The sequence below is a fragment of the Haliotis rufescens genome, unplaced genomic scaffold (assembly GCF_023055435.1).
Source record: "Haliotis rufescens isolate VD_foot unplaced genomic scaffold, xgHalRufe1.0.p SCAF_36, whole genome shotgun sequence".
Lineage (NCBI taxonomy): Eukaryota > Metazoa > Mollusca > Gastropoda > Lepetellida > Haliotidae > Haliotis > Haliotis rufescens.
The window spans coordinates 4,794,190-4,813,350 of record NW_025964068.1 but is presented as its reverse complement, the minus strand read 5'-3'; the positions used below and the strand labels follow the sequence as shown (position 1 = coordinate 4,813,350).

General features: G+C 39.2%; 1 protein-coding gene across 1 annotated transcript; it reads right to left on the bottom strand.

Moving 5' to 3' along the window:
• Window positions 1-9,708: 9,708 nt before the first annotated feature.
• Window positions 9,709-11,001, bottom strand: LOC125372118. Its single transcript, XM_048381158.1, has one exon. The coding sequence runs from the start codon at window positions 10,999-11,001 to the stop codon at window positions 9,709-9,711; it is 1,293 nt and encodes a 430-aa protein (XP_048237115.1).
• Window positions 11,002-19,161: the final 8,160 nt, after the last annotated feature.

Below are 19,161 nucleotides of genomic sequence, written 5' to 3'. Positions count from 1 at the left end.
TTAACTAAATTAAAGAAATCTGAAACAAATCCACTTATTTATCAACAAAAATACAATGAATTAAGAAACACATATAATACTTACAAATCTATATTTACTGATGGATCCAAGGATAGTGGCGCTGTTGCCAGCGCCACTGTCATTGGATCTAGGACTATCTCCTCCAGATTACCCGATAATAGTTCTATTTTCACGGCAGAGGCCAATGCCATTTTAACAGCTTTACAATATATCAGTAAACAGTCAAAATATAAGAAATTTATCATATTTTCCGATTCTCTTTCTTGCCTGCAGGCTATCCATAACGTATCCTTTCAACATCCACTTTTAATCAAAATTATTGAATTATTTAATGAACTTGCTACTGGCCAATACGACATCGTCTTTTGTTGGTTGCCCAGTCATGTAGGCATCAAAGGCAACTCAGTGGCTGATGCTGCTGCTAAAGCAGCACTCAACAAATCTGTGACACCACTTCTTATCCCATACACTGATTTTAAACCTGTAATCAGATCTTATATTTGTGATCTTATGCAAAAGAAGTGGGACTCCCAAGTCGGTATCAATAAATTACATGTAATTAAACCAAATATTGGTTACACCTACTTGGGCTGTCAGTCCAGATTTGAAGAGGTCATTATGCGACGATGTCGTATTGGCCATAGCAGGTATACACACGAATATATTTTAAAAAGCGAGGATCCTCCATTTTGTATCCCTTGTGATGAGAGAATCACGGTCAAGCATGTTCTGCTTGACTGTATTGATTTTTCCATCACAAGGGATAAATATTTCAGTGCAACTTCAATAATGGATCTTTTTAAAAATGTTTCGTCTCATTTAATAATTAACTTTTTAAAAGAAATTGAACTGATAAATAAATTTTGATGTACATAATTGTTTCTTAATTTGATAGTGTCTAATTGTGAACTGAGATTGTTAATGGCTGTGCCCTTGACGGGGGTTAAAGTACTGTAAAATTATTGTCCCCCTGAGAGGGCATAGTAAGTCCATATCATTCGACGTCTGTTATTCCTATCATAGTTTTAATCGTAGAATATATGTTCTTTTAAATACAGCTACATTCCCTAATCGTCGCCAACAACTGAAGGGATGATGTAAATCCTGCTGGGGTCCATGCAGGTAGCAAAGGTACTGTAAGTCCCCATGGTCCCCAGTATGGTGATCTACCTTCAGTTGCTGGCGATCTATAGCCCATTTTATAATGTATTGTCCTGTCTAGTGATGTATTTTTATGGTTCCCTGCTAGTTTTAAATAATAATCTGTGATAAGTTTTACTGTCCCTTGTCGACAGGTTTTTATGGTTTACATGTATTTATTATATATAACTTTTGAAAGTCACGATATGGCTGAAATATTGCCGATGTGACTTAAAATCTTAACTCACTCACTCACTCACTCTAGTTTACTAAAGGGAATAGGCTGTATATCCGCTTTGTCTAGAGCTAGCTTCGCCAGTGAGTCTGCTTTTTCATTTCCATGAATATCTATGTGAGAGGGGATCCAACACAGCTCCACCTGTTGCCCTTGGGCCGATAGTTTTGTATATTCGTATAGAATATTGTTGACTGTATTTGGCCTGGAGTTTGAGTTTCTGCCACTGATGGCCTGAAGTGCACTTAGCGAGTCTGATCGGACGACTGCCTTTGCTTCCGGAAGTTCCGGAATGAATTTGAGTGCATGATGAATTGCCTCCAATTCAGCCGTGAATACTGACTGACCATCAGGCAAGCGAACTGAATGTGCTTGGGGTCTGGAGCTGTGGATATGGATCCCGTAACCAGTACTGTTGTTGATAGGATTCTTGGATTCATATGGGCCCAGCTGTGCCAGGTAGTTTGAATTTTAGTGATAGCTACTGATCGTAGTAGGGTTGGGTTTTCTTTTTTAGTGACTTCTGATGTTAAAGCAGTGTCAACTTTGGGAGTTTTTAAAGTCCAGGGAGGGTGTAACCCATTTGTAGTGACTTTCTGGAGGCTGAGTGTCATCACAATTGTGACTTCGAATGAGTTCACGTACTAATATCCCAGATGGCTTTAGTGAGGGATTTTTTCGAGCTAGGGCTTCATCTCGAGTGTTTTTGTCTTGCCATATCTTTTTAACCAAAGGGTTTGATGTTCGTCCCCAGAACGATAATATTGCCTGCTCTCTTCTTAGTTTCAATGGGAGTTCTCCCGTTTCTACTCGTAGTGCTTCTAGTGAGGTGCCTGTTGCTGCGCCTGTGGCCAGCATTAGGGCTTTGTATTGTATTCTGTCTAGGCGTATCAAGACAGAATTTGATGCTGAATGAAAAGCCTCACAACCATCGTCAATTTTTGATCTGATAAGAGATTTGTAGAGGTCCAGCTGAGTGTCCCTCGATGTGCCCCAAGATGTGCCTGAAATTGCCCGTAATACATTCAGGTCTTTTTGACATCTGTTTTCCACATATTCTATATGTTTGCGCCAAGTGAGGTGTTGATCACCCCAAGAAATATTGTAGATTTTTCGAATTTGATAGGTTTGCCTTTTATGGAGACACGGGGTATCATAGCATCTTTCCCCCGGCGTTTGAATAGTGAGTGAGTGAGTGAGTGAGTGAGTGAGTGAGTGAGTGAGTGAGTGAGTGAGTGAGTGAGTGAGTGAGTGAGTGAGTGAGTGAGTGAGTGAGTGAGTGAGTGAGTGAGTGAGTGAGTGAGTGAGTGAGTGAGTTAATATTTTAAGTCACAGCGGCAATATTTCAGCCATATGGTGACTAAATCAAGTTATATATTAATATATAGAGACATTAAAATCTGTCGACAAAGGACAGTAAAAACACTAGACTATCACAGATGTAGATTTAAAACTAGCATATCATGATAAAATTCATAACAATTCAGAACAGTACACAATAAAAATGGGCTATAGATCACCAATAACCAAAGGTAGGTCACCATACTAGGTACCATGGGGACTTACGATACTTCTGCTACCTACATGGTAACCCAGCAGGATTTACACCATCCCTCTGGCTACTGGTGATTGTCGGCAAGTTTGAGCCAAAACATTTAAAAACAACAAGAATTCTACGATTAAAAACATGGAGAATGAAATGGGACTTACATTCCTTCTCAGGGGGACAATTATTTTACGTTACTTCAACCCCCTTTGAAGGTACAGCCACTAACAATCTCAGTTATTACGTCATTCTACCAAATTAAAATCACATACTTTGTACAATACATATCAAAATTTATCAAGCAATTCTATTTCTTTTAAAAAACCGAGAATTAAATGAGAATTAATCTGATTAAAAAGATCCTTTAACGATGAAACTTTGAAATACCGATCCCTTGTGATGGAAAAATCAATACAGTCAAGCATGACATGCTTGACCGTGATTCTCTCATTACAAGGGACACAGAACGGAGGATCTTCACCTTTTAACAAATATTCATGTGTGTATCGCGAGTGGCCAATACGACATCGCCGCAAAATGACCTCTTCGAATCTGGACTGACAACCCAAGTAGGTGTAACCAATAGTTGGTTTTATGGCATGTAATTTGTTATTAACTACTTGGGTGTCCCACTTCTTCTGCATTTGCTCTCTGATGTAACATCTAATTACAGGTTTATAATCACTGTATGGGAGAAGAAGTGGTGTCACAGATTCGTTGAGTGCTGCTTTAGCAGCAGCATCAGCCATTGTGTTACCTGTGATGCCCATATGACTGGGTAACCAACAAAAGACGATGTCGTATTGGCCAGTTGAAAGATCATTGTAAAGTTCTAAAACATCTAAAATCAGTGGATGAGTGGAAGATACATTATGCAGTGCCTGAAGGCAAGAAAGAGAATCAGAAAAGATGATAAACTGTTTACATGAAGACTGTTGTTTAATATATATCAAAGCTGTAAGGATAGCATTGGCCTCAGCAGTGAAAATAGAGCTATTGTCAGGTATTCTAAATGATATGGTTTGTGATCCAACGACAGTGGCACTTGCTACTTTGCCACCACCCTTGGATCCATCAGTAAAGATTGAACGGTGAGTGTCATATTTGTTTCTTAATTGTAAATATTCCTGATGATAAACCAGTTGATTTGTTTCAGACTTGAGAAAGCGTGTCAGTGAAATGTCTACTTCTGGCCTCACCAACTGCCAGGGAGGAGTAGACAAAAGCCGGGAAGGAGAGATAAGATCCAGATCAAGATTTGCAGCAGTAATATTGGATTTGAGCCGAATCCCAAGTGGAGGAACCAGCTTCGGTTTCTTCAGAAATAGATTTTCATAGAGGGGGTAGAATACAGAGGCATAAGCAGGATTAGAGGGGTTCGAACGTAATTTAGTAATATATTGAAGAGACAATTTAGTACGGCGTTGTTTTAAAGAAGGTTCATCAGCCTCCACATAAAGGCTGTCAACCGGAGAAGTTCGAAAAGCACCAAGACATAGACGTAGTCCTTGATGGTGAATTGAATCCAGCTTTTTTAAATTGCTCTTGCAAGCTCCAGCATACACAATGGAGCCATAGTCCAATTTAGAACGGATCAATGATCGATATAAGTGAAGAAGGGTTTTCTGATCCCCTCCCCACTTTGAATTTGAAACGACTTTTAACAAATCTAGGGCCTTCAGGCATTTTGTCTTCAGATAAGTAATATGTGGCAAAAAGGTTAAATGATGGTCGAAAATTAATCCTAAAAATTTGGCTTCTTTTACAATCTTGATTGGAGTGCCATCTAAAAAGAGTTCAGGGTCTTTATGGGGTTTATATTTCCGACAGAAATGTATACAATTGGTCTTCGTCTGTGAGAACTTAAAGCCATTCTCAAGACACCATTTATGAATTTTATTAAGACACAACTGTAATTGGCGTTCAATAGTACGCATATTTTTACCACGACATGATATATTGAAATCATCCACAAACAATGACCCATCAATTGAGTCATTTAATACTTTTGATAAACTATTTATTTTTATACTGAACAATGTGACAGACAAAATACTGCCCTGTGGAACTCCCTGATCCTGATTATAATGATCAGACAGGGTTGATCCAACACGAACTTGAAATTGTCTGTCAGTTAAAAACTGCGATATAAAATTAGGCAAACGGCCTCTTAAACCAAAGTCATGTAAATCTGTTAAAATACCATGTTTCCATGTTGTATCATAAGCTTTTTCAAGATCGAAAAAGATTGATACAGCATGCTGGTTATTTACAATGGAATTTTTCATGAATGATTCTAAACGAACCAGATGGTCAATAGTACTGCGATTTTTTCGGAAACCACATTGAATATTTGAAAGAAGATCATTGGTTTCTAAGAACCAAACTAGTCGATTATTGACCATGCGTTCCATGGTTTTACAAACGCAGCTAGTTAACGAAATAGGTTGATAGTTAGATGGATCGGTATGATCCCGGCCAGGTTTTGGTATAGGGATAACGATGGCATTGTGCCACGAAGGAGTGAGTGAGTGAGTGAGTTAAGTTTTAAGTCACATGGGCAATATTTCAGCCATAACGTGACTAAATCAAGTTATATATTAATACATAGTGACAATAAAATCTGTCGACAAAGGACAGTAAAAACACTAGACTATCACAGATGTAGATTGTAAAACTAGCATATCAGAATAAAATTCATAACAATTCAAAACAGTACACAATAAAAATGGGCTTTAGATCACCAATAGCCAAAGGTAGGTCACCATACTAGGTACCATGGGGACTTACGATACTTCTGCTACCTACATGGTAACCCAGGAGGATTTACACCATCCCTCCGGTTACTGGTGATTGTCGGCAAGTTTAAGCCAAAACATTTAAAAACAACAAGAATTCTACGATTAAAAACATGGAAAATGAAAAATACTTTGAATGAAATGGGACTTACATACCTTCTCAGGGGGACAATTATTTTACGTTACTTCAACCCCCTTTGAAGGTACAGCCACTAACAAACTCAGTTATTACGTCATTCTACCAAATTAAAATCACATACTTTTTACAATACATGTACATATCAAAATTTATCAAGCAATTCTATTTCTTTTAAAAAACCAAGAATTAAATGAGAATTAATCTGATTAAAAAGATCCTTTAACGATGAAACTTTGAAATACTTAACCCTTGTGATGGAAAAATCAATACAGTCAAGCAGGACATGCTTGACCGTGATTCTCTCATCACAAGGGATACAGAACGGAGGATCTTCACCTTTTAACAAATATTCATGTGTGTATCGCGAGTGGCCAATACGACATCGTCGTACAATGACCTCTTCAAATCTGGACTGACAACCCAAGTAGGTGTAACCGATGGTTGGTTTTATAGCATGTAATTTATTAATACCTACTTGGGTGTCCCACTTCTGCTGCATTATATCTCTGATGTAGTTTCTTATTACAGGTTTATAATCGCTGTATGGAAGCAGAAGTGGTGTCACAGATTCGTTGAGTGCTGCTTTAGCAGCAGCATCAGCCATTGTGTTACCTGTGATGCCCATATGACTCGGTAACCAACAAAAGACGATGTCGTATTGGCCAGTTGAAAGATCATTGTAAAGTTCTAAAACATCTAAAATCAGTGGATGAGTGGAAGATACATTATGCAGTGCCTGAAGGCAAGAAAGAGAATCAGAAAAGATGATAAACTGTTTACATGAAGACTGGTGTTTAATATATATCAAAGCTGTAAGGATAGCATTGGCCTCAGCAGTGAAAATAGAGCTATTGTCAGGTATTCTAAATGATATGGTTTGTGATCCAACGACAGTGGCACTTGCTACTTTGCCACCACCCTTGGATCCATCAGTAAAGATTGAACGGTGAGTGTCATATTTGTTTCTTAATTGTAAATATTCCTGATGATAAACCAGTTGATTTGTTTCAGACTTGAGAAAGCGTGTCAGTGAAATGTCTACTTCTGGCCTCACCAACTGCCAGGGAGGAGTAGACAAAAGCCGAGAAGGAGAGATAAGATCCAGATCAAGATTTGCAGCAGTAATATTGGATTTGAGCCGAATCCCAAGTGGAGGAACCAGCTTCGGTTTCTTCAGAAATAGATTTTCATAGAGGGGGTAGAATACAGAGGCATAAGCAGGATTAGAGGGGTTCGAACGTAATTTAGAAATATATTGAAGAGACAATTTAGTACGGCGTTGTTTTAAAGAAGGTTCATCAGCCTCCACATAGAGGCTGTCAACCGGAGAAGTTCGAAAAGCACCAAGACATAGACATAGTCCTTGATGGTGAATTGAATCCAGCTTTTTTAAATTGCTCTTGCAAGCTCCAGCATACACAATGGAGCCATAGTCCAATTTAGAACGGATCAATGATCGATATAAGTGAAGAAGGGTTTTCTGATCCCCTCCCCACTTTGAATTTGAAACGACTTTTAACAAATCTAGGGCCTTCAGGCATTTTGTCTTCAGATAAGTAATATGTGGCAAAAAGGTTAAATGATGGTCGAAAATTAATCCTAAAAATTTGGCTTCTTTTACAATCTTGATTGGAGTGCCATCTAAAAAGAGTTCAGGGTCTTTATGGGGTTTATATTTCCGACAGAAATGTATACAATTGGTCTTCGTCTGTGAGAACTTAAAGCCATTCTCAAGACACCATTTATGAATTTTATTAAGACACAACTGTAATTGGCGTTCAATAGTACGCATATTTTTACCACGACATGATATATTGAAATCATCCACAAACAATGACCCATCAATTGAGTCATTTAATACTTTTGATAAACTATTTATTTTTATACTGAACAATGTGACAGACAAAATACTGCCCTGTGGAACTCCCTGATCCTGATTATAATGATCAGACAGGGTTGATCCAACACGAACTTGAAATTGTCTGTCAGTTAAAAACTGCGATATAAAATTAGGCAAACGGCCTCTTAAACCAAAGTCATGTAAATCTGTTAAAATACCATGTTTCCATGTTGTATCATAAGCTTTTTCAAGATCGAAAAAGATTGATACAGCATGCTGGTTATTTACAATGGAATTTTTCATGAATGATTCTAAACGAACCAGATGGTCAATAGTACTGCGATTTTTTCGGAAACCACATTGAATATTTGAAAGAAGATCATTGGTTTCTAAGAACCAAACTAGTCGATTATTGACCATGCGTTCCATGGTTTTACAAACGCAGCTAGTTAACGAAATAGGTTGATAGTTAGATGGATCGGTATGATCCCGGCCAGGTTTTGGTATAGGGATAACGATGGCATTGTGCCACGAAGGAGGAAAGAGTCCTGATGTCCAAATATTATCAAAAATATTTAAAAGCGTTTCGAGACAGGAATTGGGTAAATGTTTAAGGAGCTGATAATGTATATTATCAGGCCCTGTTGCGGTATCATGAGCTTGCGCTAGGGCAGTATTGAGCTCATGTAGTGAAAATACTTCGTTGTAGTCTTCACCATTATCCGAAATAAAGTTAATAGTTTTCTTTTCTTGTTGATTTTTATATTTCTGAAAATTGGGATTATAATTGGATGATGAAGAATGTTTAGCTAAAGTTTCACCCAACTTATTTGCGATATCAACTTTGTCAGTTAATAGACCATGGTCATCTTTAAGATGATGAACACCAGAATTTGAGCCTTTCCCTTTGATTCTTTGTATCATGTTCCACACCTTTGTCATAGGCGTTCGGGAATTAATCTTTGATACAAAGTTTTGCCAAGACTGTCGCCGATTTTGTTTAAACGTACGTCGAGCCTTGGCACCATTTATCTTCACTTTATTTAAATTGTGAACTGTAGGATGACGGCGAAAGTATTTTTCAGCCTTCCTCCTACTCTTCCTAGCATGTTTGCATTCAACAGTAAACCATGGTTTACGAATGTGTGGTTTAACAGAGGACTTAGGAATAGTTTCATCAGCAATATTAATCAGTTTATCCGTGAACAACTGAATAGGATCAGGGACAGTGATGAAAATGTCAGGTGTCAATTTGTCAGTACAAAGTGTCTGAAATAATGGCCAGTTGGCCTTGTTAAAATTCCACCTTGTAACAGGTGGATCATCATTCGGGTTAATAGCAGAAAGTATTGTGGGGAAATGGTAGCTTCCACATAGATCGTTGTGGACTGACCATTCAAATTCGCTATATACATTTGGATCTGTGAGTGACAAATCAAGAGCAGAATAAGTTCCAGTAGCGGGATGCAAATATGTGTCTGATCCATCATTAAATATGCATAAACTATTATTTGAAATGAAGTCTTCCAGGATTTTACCTTTGTTGTTGGTATCTGTACTTCCCCAAAGAGGGTTATGCCCATTCAGGTCACCCATAATGACGCAGGGTCTTGGGAGCTGATCAAACAAATCCTGAAGATCAGACTGCAGATGAGGAGACGAGGGTGAAATGTATAAAGAGCAAAGTGTGAAGGTGATATGTAAAGAAAGACGGACAGCAACAGCTTGAAGGTTGCCTTTGAGAGGGACAGGGCTATGGATGACATCCTGCCTCACCAAAATAGAAGCGCCACCTGTAGCTTTGGCACCTGCAGGAGAAAACGAATGATATGATTTGTACTGACGAAAATCAAAGTTATCTGTATCTTTCAGGTATCTTTCTTGTAAACTAAACGCTGATGGTTTAAAAATCTTGTGATAATAACTGGAGATCATTAAAATTGTTCCTAAGTCCTCTGCAATTCCATTGTATTAAATTTGAAGCTCCGCTCATGGAGGTTCAACGGGGGTACGTAAGCGAGTGGAGGGGACATTCCCATGTCCTGGGAGGGTTGGAGTAACCTCCATGTCCAATGGTTCAAAAGGATTATGAACCACAACAGGGCACGCAACAGGAGAAGGCTCCTCCAAGTGCTGGAGTGCCCTGGCCTTTCTCCTCATTTGCTTTTTTGTTTGCTTTTTTGATAGATGGGCTTCACCCTGAACTGTTTCAATTTCTTCTGTGATGTCTGGTTCAATTTGTTGACTGGTTAATGTTTGCAGATTCTCGGTCTGAGATGAAGATGACAGTGTTGTGGGTTTACTTGGCTTAGCTTCATCAATGATGATCTGGTCATCATTGATCCAAGAGATCGCAGTTTGACAGTGGATTGATTTAGTCATTTTGGAACCTGAAGACAGAGAAGTGACTGTGGCTGAAGACACTGCTGCCGAATATGAAATACTGGAAGGTGTCTGAGATGGTAGAAGTAGCTTTTTGGCATCAGAATATGAAATATTGTTTGTATGCTTGAGTTTTAATATCTGAGATTCACGAACGAAAATTGGGCAGGATTTAGACGAAGACAAATGCTCCCCGCTGCAGTTGGCACACTTGAGCACATTTGTGCAATCTGTACCATCATGAGGACCACCGCAACGGAGACACCTTGTCTTAGCAGTGCAAGATTTGGCTCCGTGACCAAAGTGTTGACACTTGAAACACCAGAGTGGATTTGGAACATAAACCTCCACTCCGATGTTGAAGTATCCAGCTTTAATTGATTTTGGAACAGTAGACATTGAAAAAGTGAAGAGATATGTTTGTGTATTAATTATTTTGCCATCTTCTGATTTTCGTGTGAACCGCTTAACAGCGGTGACACCTTGATGTTCTAGTTCAGTAACAATCTCTTCTTCAGACATTTCTGACAAACAACGCGAACGATCTCTTATGATACCTCGACTAGAGTTCAGTGTGTTGTGCACTGAGACAGCAACTCGGATGTTAACAAATTGTTTGAGACCCAACAAATTGATAGATTGCTGTCTCCGTGCACATTCCACGAGGATGGAACCAGAACGAAGACGAGTAACGTTCTTTACTTCGCCACAAGCACTTTGGATGCCCTTTGATATGGCAAATGGATTCAGCTTCAGAGGAGTATCATCTGCAGATGCTATAACGATGAATCGTGGCCAAGAATCAGCAACGATAGGTGACACATCGTCGTCAGACGAAACAGAATCGACGTGTCGACGTTTGTTTGCTTTAAACGAACCAGGAGATTTGTTGTGAGACATGATGGGAGAATTTGATTCGACACCTCTGCTCCCCACCCGCCACGGAGTGTCAACAAGGACGATGCTGTAGAGGAAACCTATCTACAATACCGGGGTTACAAGGGTGTTATACTCAAGCAATATAAACATAGGTAGCTAAGATTGACAAACAGAAGTTATGTACGGCCAAGACCAAAATATACATAAAAATACAACACAGGTGTGCATATACAATATTACGCACAGGGCCTGGCATGACCAGCCGATTGATAAGACCGGGCCCATCTTACCACCCGTCTAGGCGAAGTAAGGGTCGAAGTAGTGTGTTGGGCAAAGGAACACAGTTCCAGGAACCAGTGCCCTCAACTACCAGACTCCCGTCCTCCGCCGACACAGGGACGCAACCCACGGCAAACGGGCTGCCCACTTTGGTCGCCTCTTACGACCAGCAATGGGGTGCTGTGGAAATATTCTACCCCGGTTCCACACGTGGGAAGAGCTATTAGCGCTACCCAGCACTCACCACGAGGAGGTTGCTCTTCACGAGTGCCCGTTTGAATAGAACTCCAACAGTTTTTTCACTTGAAAGGGTGAATCCCCATTTATTGCACCATTGATCTACTCCGTCCAGGGCTGACTGGAGTTTTTTTCTTATTTGTGAAATATCTCTGTGCTTTACCCATATTGCTCCGTCATCAGCGAATTTAGAAGTTTGGGTAGGAGAGTTGACATGGTCAAAAAGATCGTTGATCATGATATTGAACAGGGTTGGGCTTATAATGCTGCCTTGTGGCGTGCCATTGTCCAGTGCCACAGGATCAGATGGATTGTTCCCTATTTTAATTGATAGCGACCTGTCTTGCAGGAAGCTGTCTATGAAGTTTGCCATGTTCCCTTCTACTCCATTTTGTGCTAGTTTTGAGAGGAGTCCGTCATGCCATATCATGTCGAAGGCTTTGCTGAAGTCCAGAAATACTGCGGCTAGGTATTGTCTGTTTAATTGCGCTTTTTTTATTTCATTTTCCAGTCTTAGAATATTATCTAGACACGAGTGTCCCTTCCTAAAGCCACTTTGGTCAGGTTTTATGTGGTTGCCAGTTTCAAGGTGATGCATGAGCCTTTTCGTAACCATGGCTTCTATGGCTTTGCACGTGTTTGAGGTGAGTGAGATCGGTCGATAAGAGTTTGGTAGGGCTTCGTCTTTCCCTTGCTTTAGCAGCGGGATAACTGCAGCATGTTTCCATGCTTTTGGGACTTCTCCTTTGGACCATATCGTGTTATACAACTCAGTGAGTAAGCCTTTGGTTTGATCTGGTAGGTTTTTCAATATCTCGTAGCTGGTTGTGTCAAGACCAGGTGCTGTGCCTTTTCTATGTTGTATCGCATCATCAAACTCTGTCACTGTAAATGGCATATTTTATACCAGATGCTTGCTTGCGGCCGTTTTGAGATCTTAAGCATAAGCATTTTTTCCTGTTTGAATTCTTCGCTGCAATTTGTGTTGCTGCTGACAGATGAGAAGTGCTCAGCTAGAATGTTGGCCTTCTTCTTTGACTAACTTGGGAATTTTTGTGGGTTTACGTTTACTCCTGATTGCGTGTATTTTGCTCCAGACTGTTTTTGCATTTGTTTTCTCATTGAGGGATTTGCAGAAGGTCTGCCATGACTCTTTTTTAGAATCGTCTATGAGTTGTCTTACTTTTGTTCTGGCTGCTCCCCCGATCGTTTCATAAATACTTGCCATGCAGTTCAATAGTTGCCAAACACTTCTGATAGAGACGATGTTGAGAATGTGGAGTGAAAGGGGCTTTACTTTGAGCACTGTGTTTTCTTTTAACTACCGCAATATGATACAATAAAGTGGTAAATAGGTAGATATGTTACTAGTCGTTAGATATAAAGAATGTTTAGTAACTTAAGAAGTTCTGGGACAGTTATTAACACGAGTCGTGTCAGCCCTATGACATTCGCGATTGTCCACTTCCAGAAAACATCCTGTGTTGTTTTAACATGAATTAGTAAAGGTTAATTAGGGATGCCCAACACGTTAATTAATGAAAGACGAGTAGTCAAAACACTGTCATTTCCTGATAAGGACATCACACCCCTACACGCTAAGGTCGGTGAGAAACATTCTCATCAAAGAAAACACACAGTCAAGAATGTAGATTCCTGTCATCTAGCTACAAATCCTGTGATGTATTAAAGGTTGAAGATTTTTTAACCAAACTGTCCGAAAGTTTATATCTAAAATTTTGGAATTGGATACAGTGATAAATTCTTATATCAATATGTAGACTCATAAATATTGGTTTTATGTTTATTAGATATGATATTGTCTTATGAAATATCGCGTATTAATGTAATGCATGCTTTACCATTCATTGTACCATTCTAATCCATGCGAATGTTGTTATATCAGTCAATCAGGTGGGAGGGGGCACGGATGGCCTAGTCGTCTAAGGCGCCGCGATTCGCTGTGCAGAGTTGCGTCCCCTGGACACGCCAGAAACCTATGATTGTGGGTTCGAATCCCGGTTCGCCCAAATTATGTTTCTAGGTTTGTCAGCACCATACCCGTGCTCGTGGGTTTCACCGAAGTGGTAAACGTCTGAGACCTGCATCACTTCGGGCTTTCCTCCCACATTAAGCTGACACGCCGTGATATAACTGGAATAATGTTAAAAGCGGCGTTAAACCCAACTCACACACACACACACACAATCAGGTGGGAAAACAGACCAATCCTCGCTCTATAGAGGACTATGTCAATCATTTTGCAAGTTGAAATGACCCTTGATACTTTATGAATACTTTATGACAGTTTATGGAGTCAAAATCAATGCTGATTATTCATAAACTTAATGCTTCGTAACATAGGCCCGTGGCCTCTTCAGTGCTGAATAAAGATTGAAAATACATCAGTCAATCAAAGATGAAGGTAACTTTATACATCAGAGTTCTTGAGAATTAGTTCATGTTTTGTTCTTAGACTAACATTTCAACCATCGATTGCGTTCACATGTAGACTCAAACTGGTATATTAAAAACTGTATACAGACAACAACAACTGTATTAGAAACAACAAACTCTGTAGAGACTCTTGTCTTCCATCCTTTGTTTGGTACGATTATGTCTTATAATTATTTTAGGATGGAAGGTACAGTTACCAAATAAAATATGCTGAAATATCAATTCATTATGACCATATTTCATAATCTATTTTTTAAAGTAACCCTCCTTACATTAAAGATAACTATCTAAAGAATATAGTACTTAAAGACATTGCAACAAACCGAATAATCAGGGGGGAGACTTTATATTGAGGGGGTCCCCTTTCGGTTGCTGGTGATATATAGCCCAATTTTACATTGTATTGTATTGTATTGTATTATATGAATTGTGAAGTTTTATGGTCATTTACTAGTTTTAAACCGACATCTGTGATAATCTAGTACTTTTCCTGTCCTTTGTCGACAGATTTATATTCTACATTGATGTATTGTATAATTTGATATAGTCACTATATGGCTGAAATATTGCCGATGTGACTTTAAATATTAACTCAGTCACTGACTCACTTATATTGAGGGGGGCGCGAAGTAAATCCACCCGAGGGAGATTTTATTTCAGACATAATTCTCCGGGGGAGAAACTGTACCGGTATAAAATCTCCGGGGGGAGAATTTGTACGGGGGAGGGTTTTAGCGGGACACCGGCATAGGTATGGACATTTCTTCATGTTGAAATAGCATCAACAAGTGTAAAAATAACTCCAGATTATTTGTCTCTGTGTAAAAGGAATATTTGTAAAATAAACGACGTATTTGCTTATCATAGCAACCAATGTTTCTCTTTCCCAGACATGGATTATTTGTCATAAAATGCTGCTTAAAACAAAACACACAAAAGTCATGTCTTGTTTAACGTCGCACTCATCAATATTCCAACTATATGACGGCGGTCTGTAAATAATCGTGTCTTGACGTCCAGTGATTGATATCATGAGCATCGATCCACGCAATTGGGATACGATGACATGCATCAACCAAGTCAGCGAGCATGACCACCCGATCCTGTTAGTAGCCTCTTACGCGAGCATAGTCGGATCATGGATAAAGCTATACCTCCTGTACAGCTATTTGAATCAAAACATTTAACAGAGCAGGGAATCACATATCACAGGAATTTGTGTTTACTATACATATAAGAGATAGTACAGCATCCTTTTTATATCAAGGTACAGGTGTCAACTTAAACATTGACAAATGTCGAAAAATTTATTTTTCTCTGATTTATAGAGGATTTATTATGTATGATTTATGTTTTCACTCATAACAATGTCAATCGTATATCTTTGACGAGTCAAAAGTTTTCTTGATATTTATTTGTTATGCTCAAAATCACCATTCACACATGTGACTTCGCCGTACTGAAATACTCCAGGTGTGCGTATGGCTTAAAGTATGCTTAAAGATGACTGTGTCCAAGAGAAAATTGTGACGTAATTGGAAAGAAAGTACACAGCCATGTTTGAAGGTGGCTAAAAATGAAACACCCAATAAATGATTATTCGATGGTGAAGTGTTTGGACCTTAAGTTTGCAGTGTTTCGGAGACAGTTTTCAGCTTGTAACATTTGGTAACATTTAGATATATAATTTATTGGTCAAATCCAATTTCCAAGTGTATACATTCTTTTGTCCGGCAGTTTATAAAAAAAAAACAACTTCATGTTAACTTTGAAGAATATTTGACTGTCACTGGCCAGGCGAAATTGTTTTAAATTGCATTCATGTGCATCAACATGACTGGTCGTTACTTTGTGCAGAGACCCGTGGGGAAGTTGCAATTGGTTTGTATAGGTATGCAGTGCTCTATTCTGGACAAAGGCGATTTAAATAGTCCATCCCACACCTACAGGAACATCGATGTATCTGAGAACACAATACCACAGCCTTCACGTAGTCATCAACAGCTGATTTTGGAGTTTTATTGTTTTCAAAGGAACAATTAAACCTACCTAGTATTCACAGCCATAAGGTCAGTCGCTTAACCAATACACTTCACCCGAGCATAATGGAATTATATTATGAGATGTAGAAAACGCATTCTGCTAAGCCCCTGCAATGACGTGTTAAGAAATAAATCTTTATCATTCTCCGTCAGCAATCTCCGCAATAGCTGTTACATCTTACATAATCTTTATAATGTTACTCCTTTTCATCAAACATGTGTACGTTACATGTACCTTTGTGATGCTACACTATTCGTTGGACGCAAAACACTTCACAGGCTGTATGATATAAGTTGATAGAGTTAAATAATACTAATTCATATAGGTAACATATACATGGTGGACGCAGTGACTGCTTTTGAAACCAGCCATCAATTATGAAGACATGGATTCTGTATTGTTAGGGAGATCAAATAAAAAATCACCACAATAGTCCTTCGTATCTTGTTAGAAAACGGCTGGGACGTGTGGTCGCGTGTCAGCAACATCATATATGTAACATATGCATTGATTTCTATAAGTTATATAATCAAAAGAGCCCGACTCAGTACACTACACAATCGTTGTGTTGCTGGGATTTTATCGAAACAAATTGTCTTATATAAATACTTTTGCTCCAGGCGGGGAAATATTTGCCTGCCACTGATTGGTATATTTCTTTAAAATAATTCACGCTCATAGTTTTAAATAGTAAAAATACCTGATTTTGTAGCTGCAGCTGAAATAAATATCTAATCTCGATACAAAATCCCAGCCTCAACTCCGATGAAAGTGATGATACATGCGATGATACCTCTTGTTCTCAACATGAAATTGATTATCCAATTCTCGCAACGTATGTCCGGTAATGTAGATGTATTCCACCATGCCACTGATTTAAGACCAGTTGAAATACAATCAGGTTTTCAGAAACAACTTAGCTGGATCAGGGAACTCCATCCGCCTCGATCTGTATTGTAGCGGGGGAACGGTTGTCCCAGTCGTCTAAGGCGCCGCGATTCGCTTCGCAGTGTTGTGTTCCTTGTGCACGCCAGAAACCGATGGTTGTGGGTTCGAATCCCGGTTCGCACAGTTTATGGTTCTAGGTTTGTCAGCACCATACCCGTGCTCGTGGGTTTCACCGAAGTAGTAAACGTCTGAGACCTGCATCACTTTGGGCTTTCCTCCCGCATTAGCTAGGCTGACACGCCATGATATAACTGGAATGCTGTTAAAAGCGGCGTTAAACGCAACTCACTCACTATATTGTGGCAAACCACGTCCTTTTGGACTCTGCATGCTCTCCTTTCGGAGTTAAAGATAGCAACACACGCTTGAGAGGTAGCAAACTGGACAAACCGTGCAACAAGCCCTGGTTCGGAAAAAAGGGTACACCTATGCAAAAACAAAAATCTTTCTAAAATTAAAAGATTTGCGAATAAGGAAAAAAACACTGTAGGTACAAAACTTAAAACCAATCCTACCTATTTACCTAAGGGATACTTGAAATCTCATGAATAAGCCTTGATACATAGTCCTCGAAGAAGAGAGAGAGAGAGAGAGAGAGAGAGAGAGAGAGAGAGAAAATGTATCTGTCACACGTTACTCGTCCATATTCCCCTAGAACAGCATCGTTACTGGCCGAATTCGGTAGAAAAAGTATTGCACGTGAAATATTTCTTTGTTCTATCTATATTTACATCTACATCTTACGTTTAGCAAGTCACACTTTCGCACATATTCAAGTGCATACGCTCGCAAATTCAATTTCACTTCAAAGAAGAACAGGAATGCCTGTTTGTTTCTACTGTACACGTGGAAAGAAACGCAAAAGTGATTTTAGATTTCTAGTTCATATATCATTTAAATTTGGCACACGTGGAACGGTAGATTCTCAAGGTTAAGGTCATCTGTGCTCAATATATTGCATCACATTAGACCAGATCCCGAATTGTGGCCTGGGCAATGTTCACCCACTCTTCCTGCAGTGCTTATGCCGACTGTCTGTTTATGCTGATGTGCTCGCAGTCGTTGATCTGGTACTTCCAATATATAAATGTTCGATAGGGTTAAACACTGGAGACCTGGAGGGCCATGGCAGGACCTGGATATTGCCAGTCTTGCCATGTAAGGTCGGACGTTGTCTTGTTGGAAAATGACGTTCGCTTTTTGCATAATGGGCCATAAGATCTCATCCATGTAACGTGTGCCGTTAAATTCCCTTGAACTTGCACCAAGGCTGTTCTACTGGTGTAGAAGATGGCTGTCCACATCATCACATTACCGCCGCCAAATCTGTAAGCAGTTTGGGGCAAAAGGACGTCTCCCATCCAAAGCATAAAACGTGACTCGTTACGTATACTAAATCAAACTTGTGTCCGTCGCAGTTGTGGCCATACTCTGTCACTTCGACACCATTGACGTCGCAGCCGACGTATTCTATTGTGTCTTCTATGTGTTGGTGGTTCCACCATGCCCATTGCCTTTCCTGGGTTTATTCCTCCGCGAAATATAAAAAAAACCGTTTTCTTCTTTTAGCCCACTTCTTATCCCATACACTGATTATAAACCTGTAATCAGATCTTATATTCGTGATCTGATGCAAAAGAAGTGGGACACCCAAGCAGGAATCAATAAATTACATGAAATTAAACCAAATATCGGTTACACCTACTTGGGTTGTCAGTCCAGATTTGAAGAGGTCATTATGCGACGATGTCGTATTGGCCATAGTAGATATACTCATGAATATTTATTGAATGGTGAGGATCCTCTATTTTGTGTCCCTTGTGATGAAAGAATTACGGTCAGGCATGTCCTGCTTGACTGTATTGATTTTGCCATCACAAGGGAACAATATTTCAAATCATCTTCTTTATAGGATCTTTTTACCAGTATGAATTCTCGTTTAATAATAGCTTTTTAAAGGATATTGAATTGTTTGGAAAATGTTAATAGATATGTTTTGTATAAACACAATGTTTTGAATTTGGTAGATTAAATTGACAACTGCGATTGTTATCTGCTGTATCCTCGAAGGAGGTTAAGGTACTGTAAAATTATTGTCCCCCTGAGAGGATACGTAAGTTCCACATCTTTCAAAGTAAATTTAGAACTACCACGTTTTTAATCGTAGAATATGTGTCATTTTAATGTGTTAGGCTAACTCTGCCAATAATCGCCAAC

Bases quoted from the DNA above. Each gene is read 5' to 3' on its own strand.
- LOC125372118 (XM_048381158.1), bottom strand. From the start codon at position 11,001: ATGTCTCACAACAAATCTCCTGGTTCGTTTAAAGCAAACAAACGTCGA.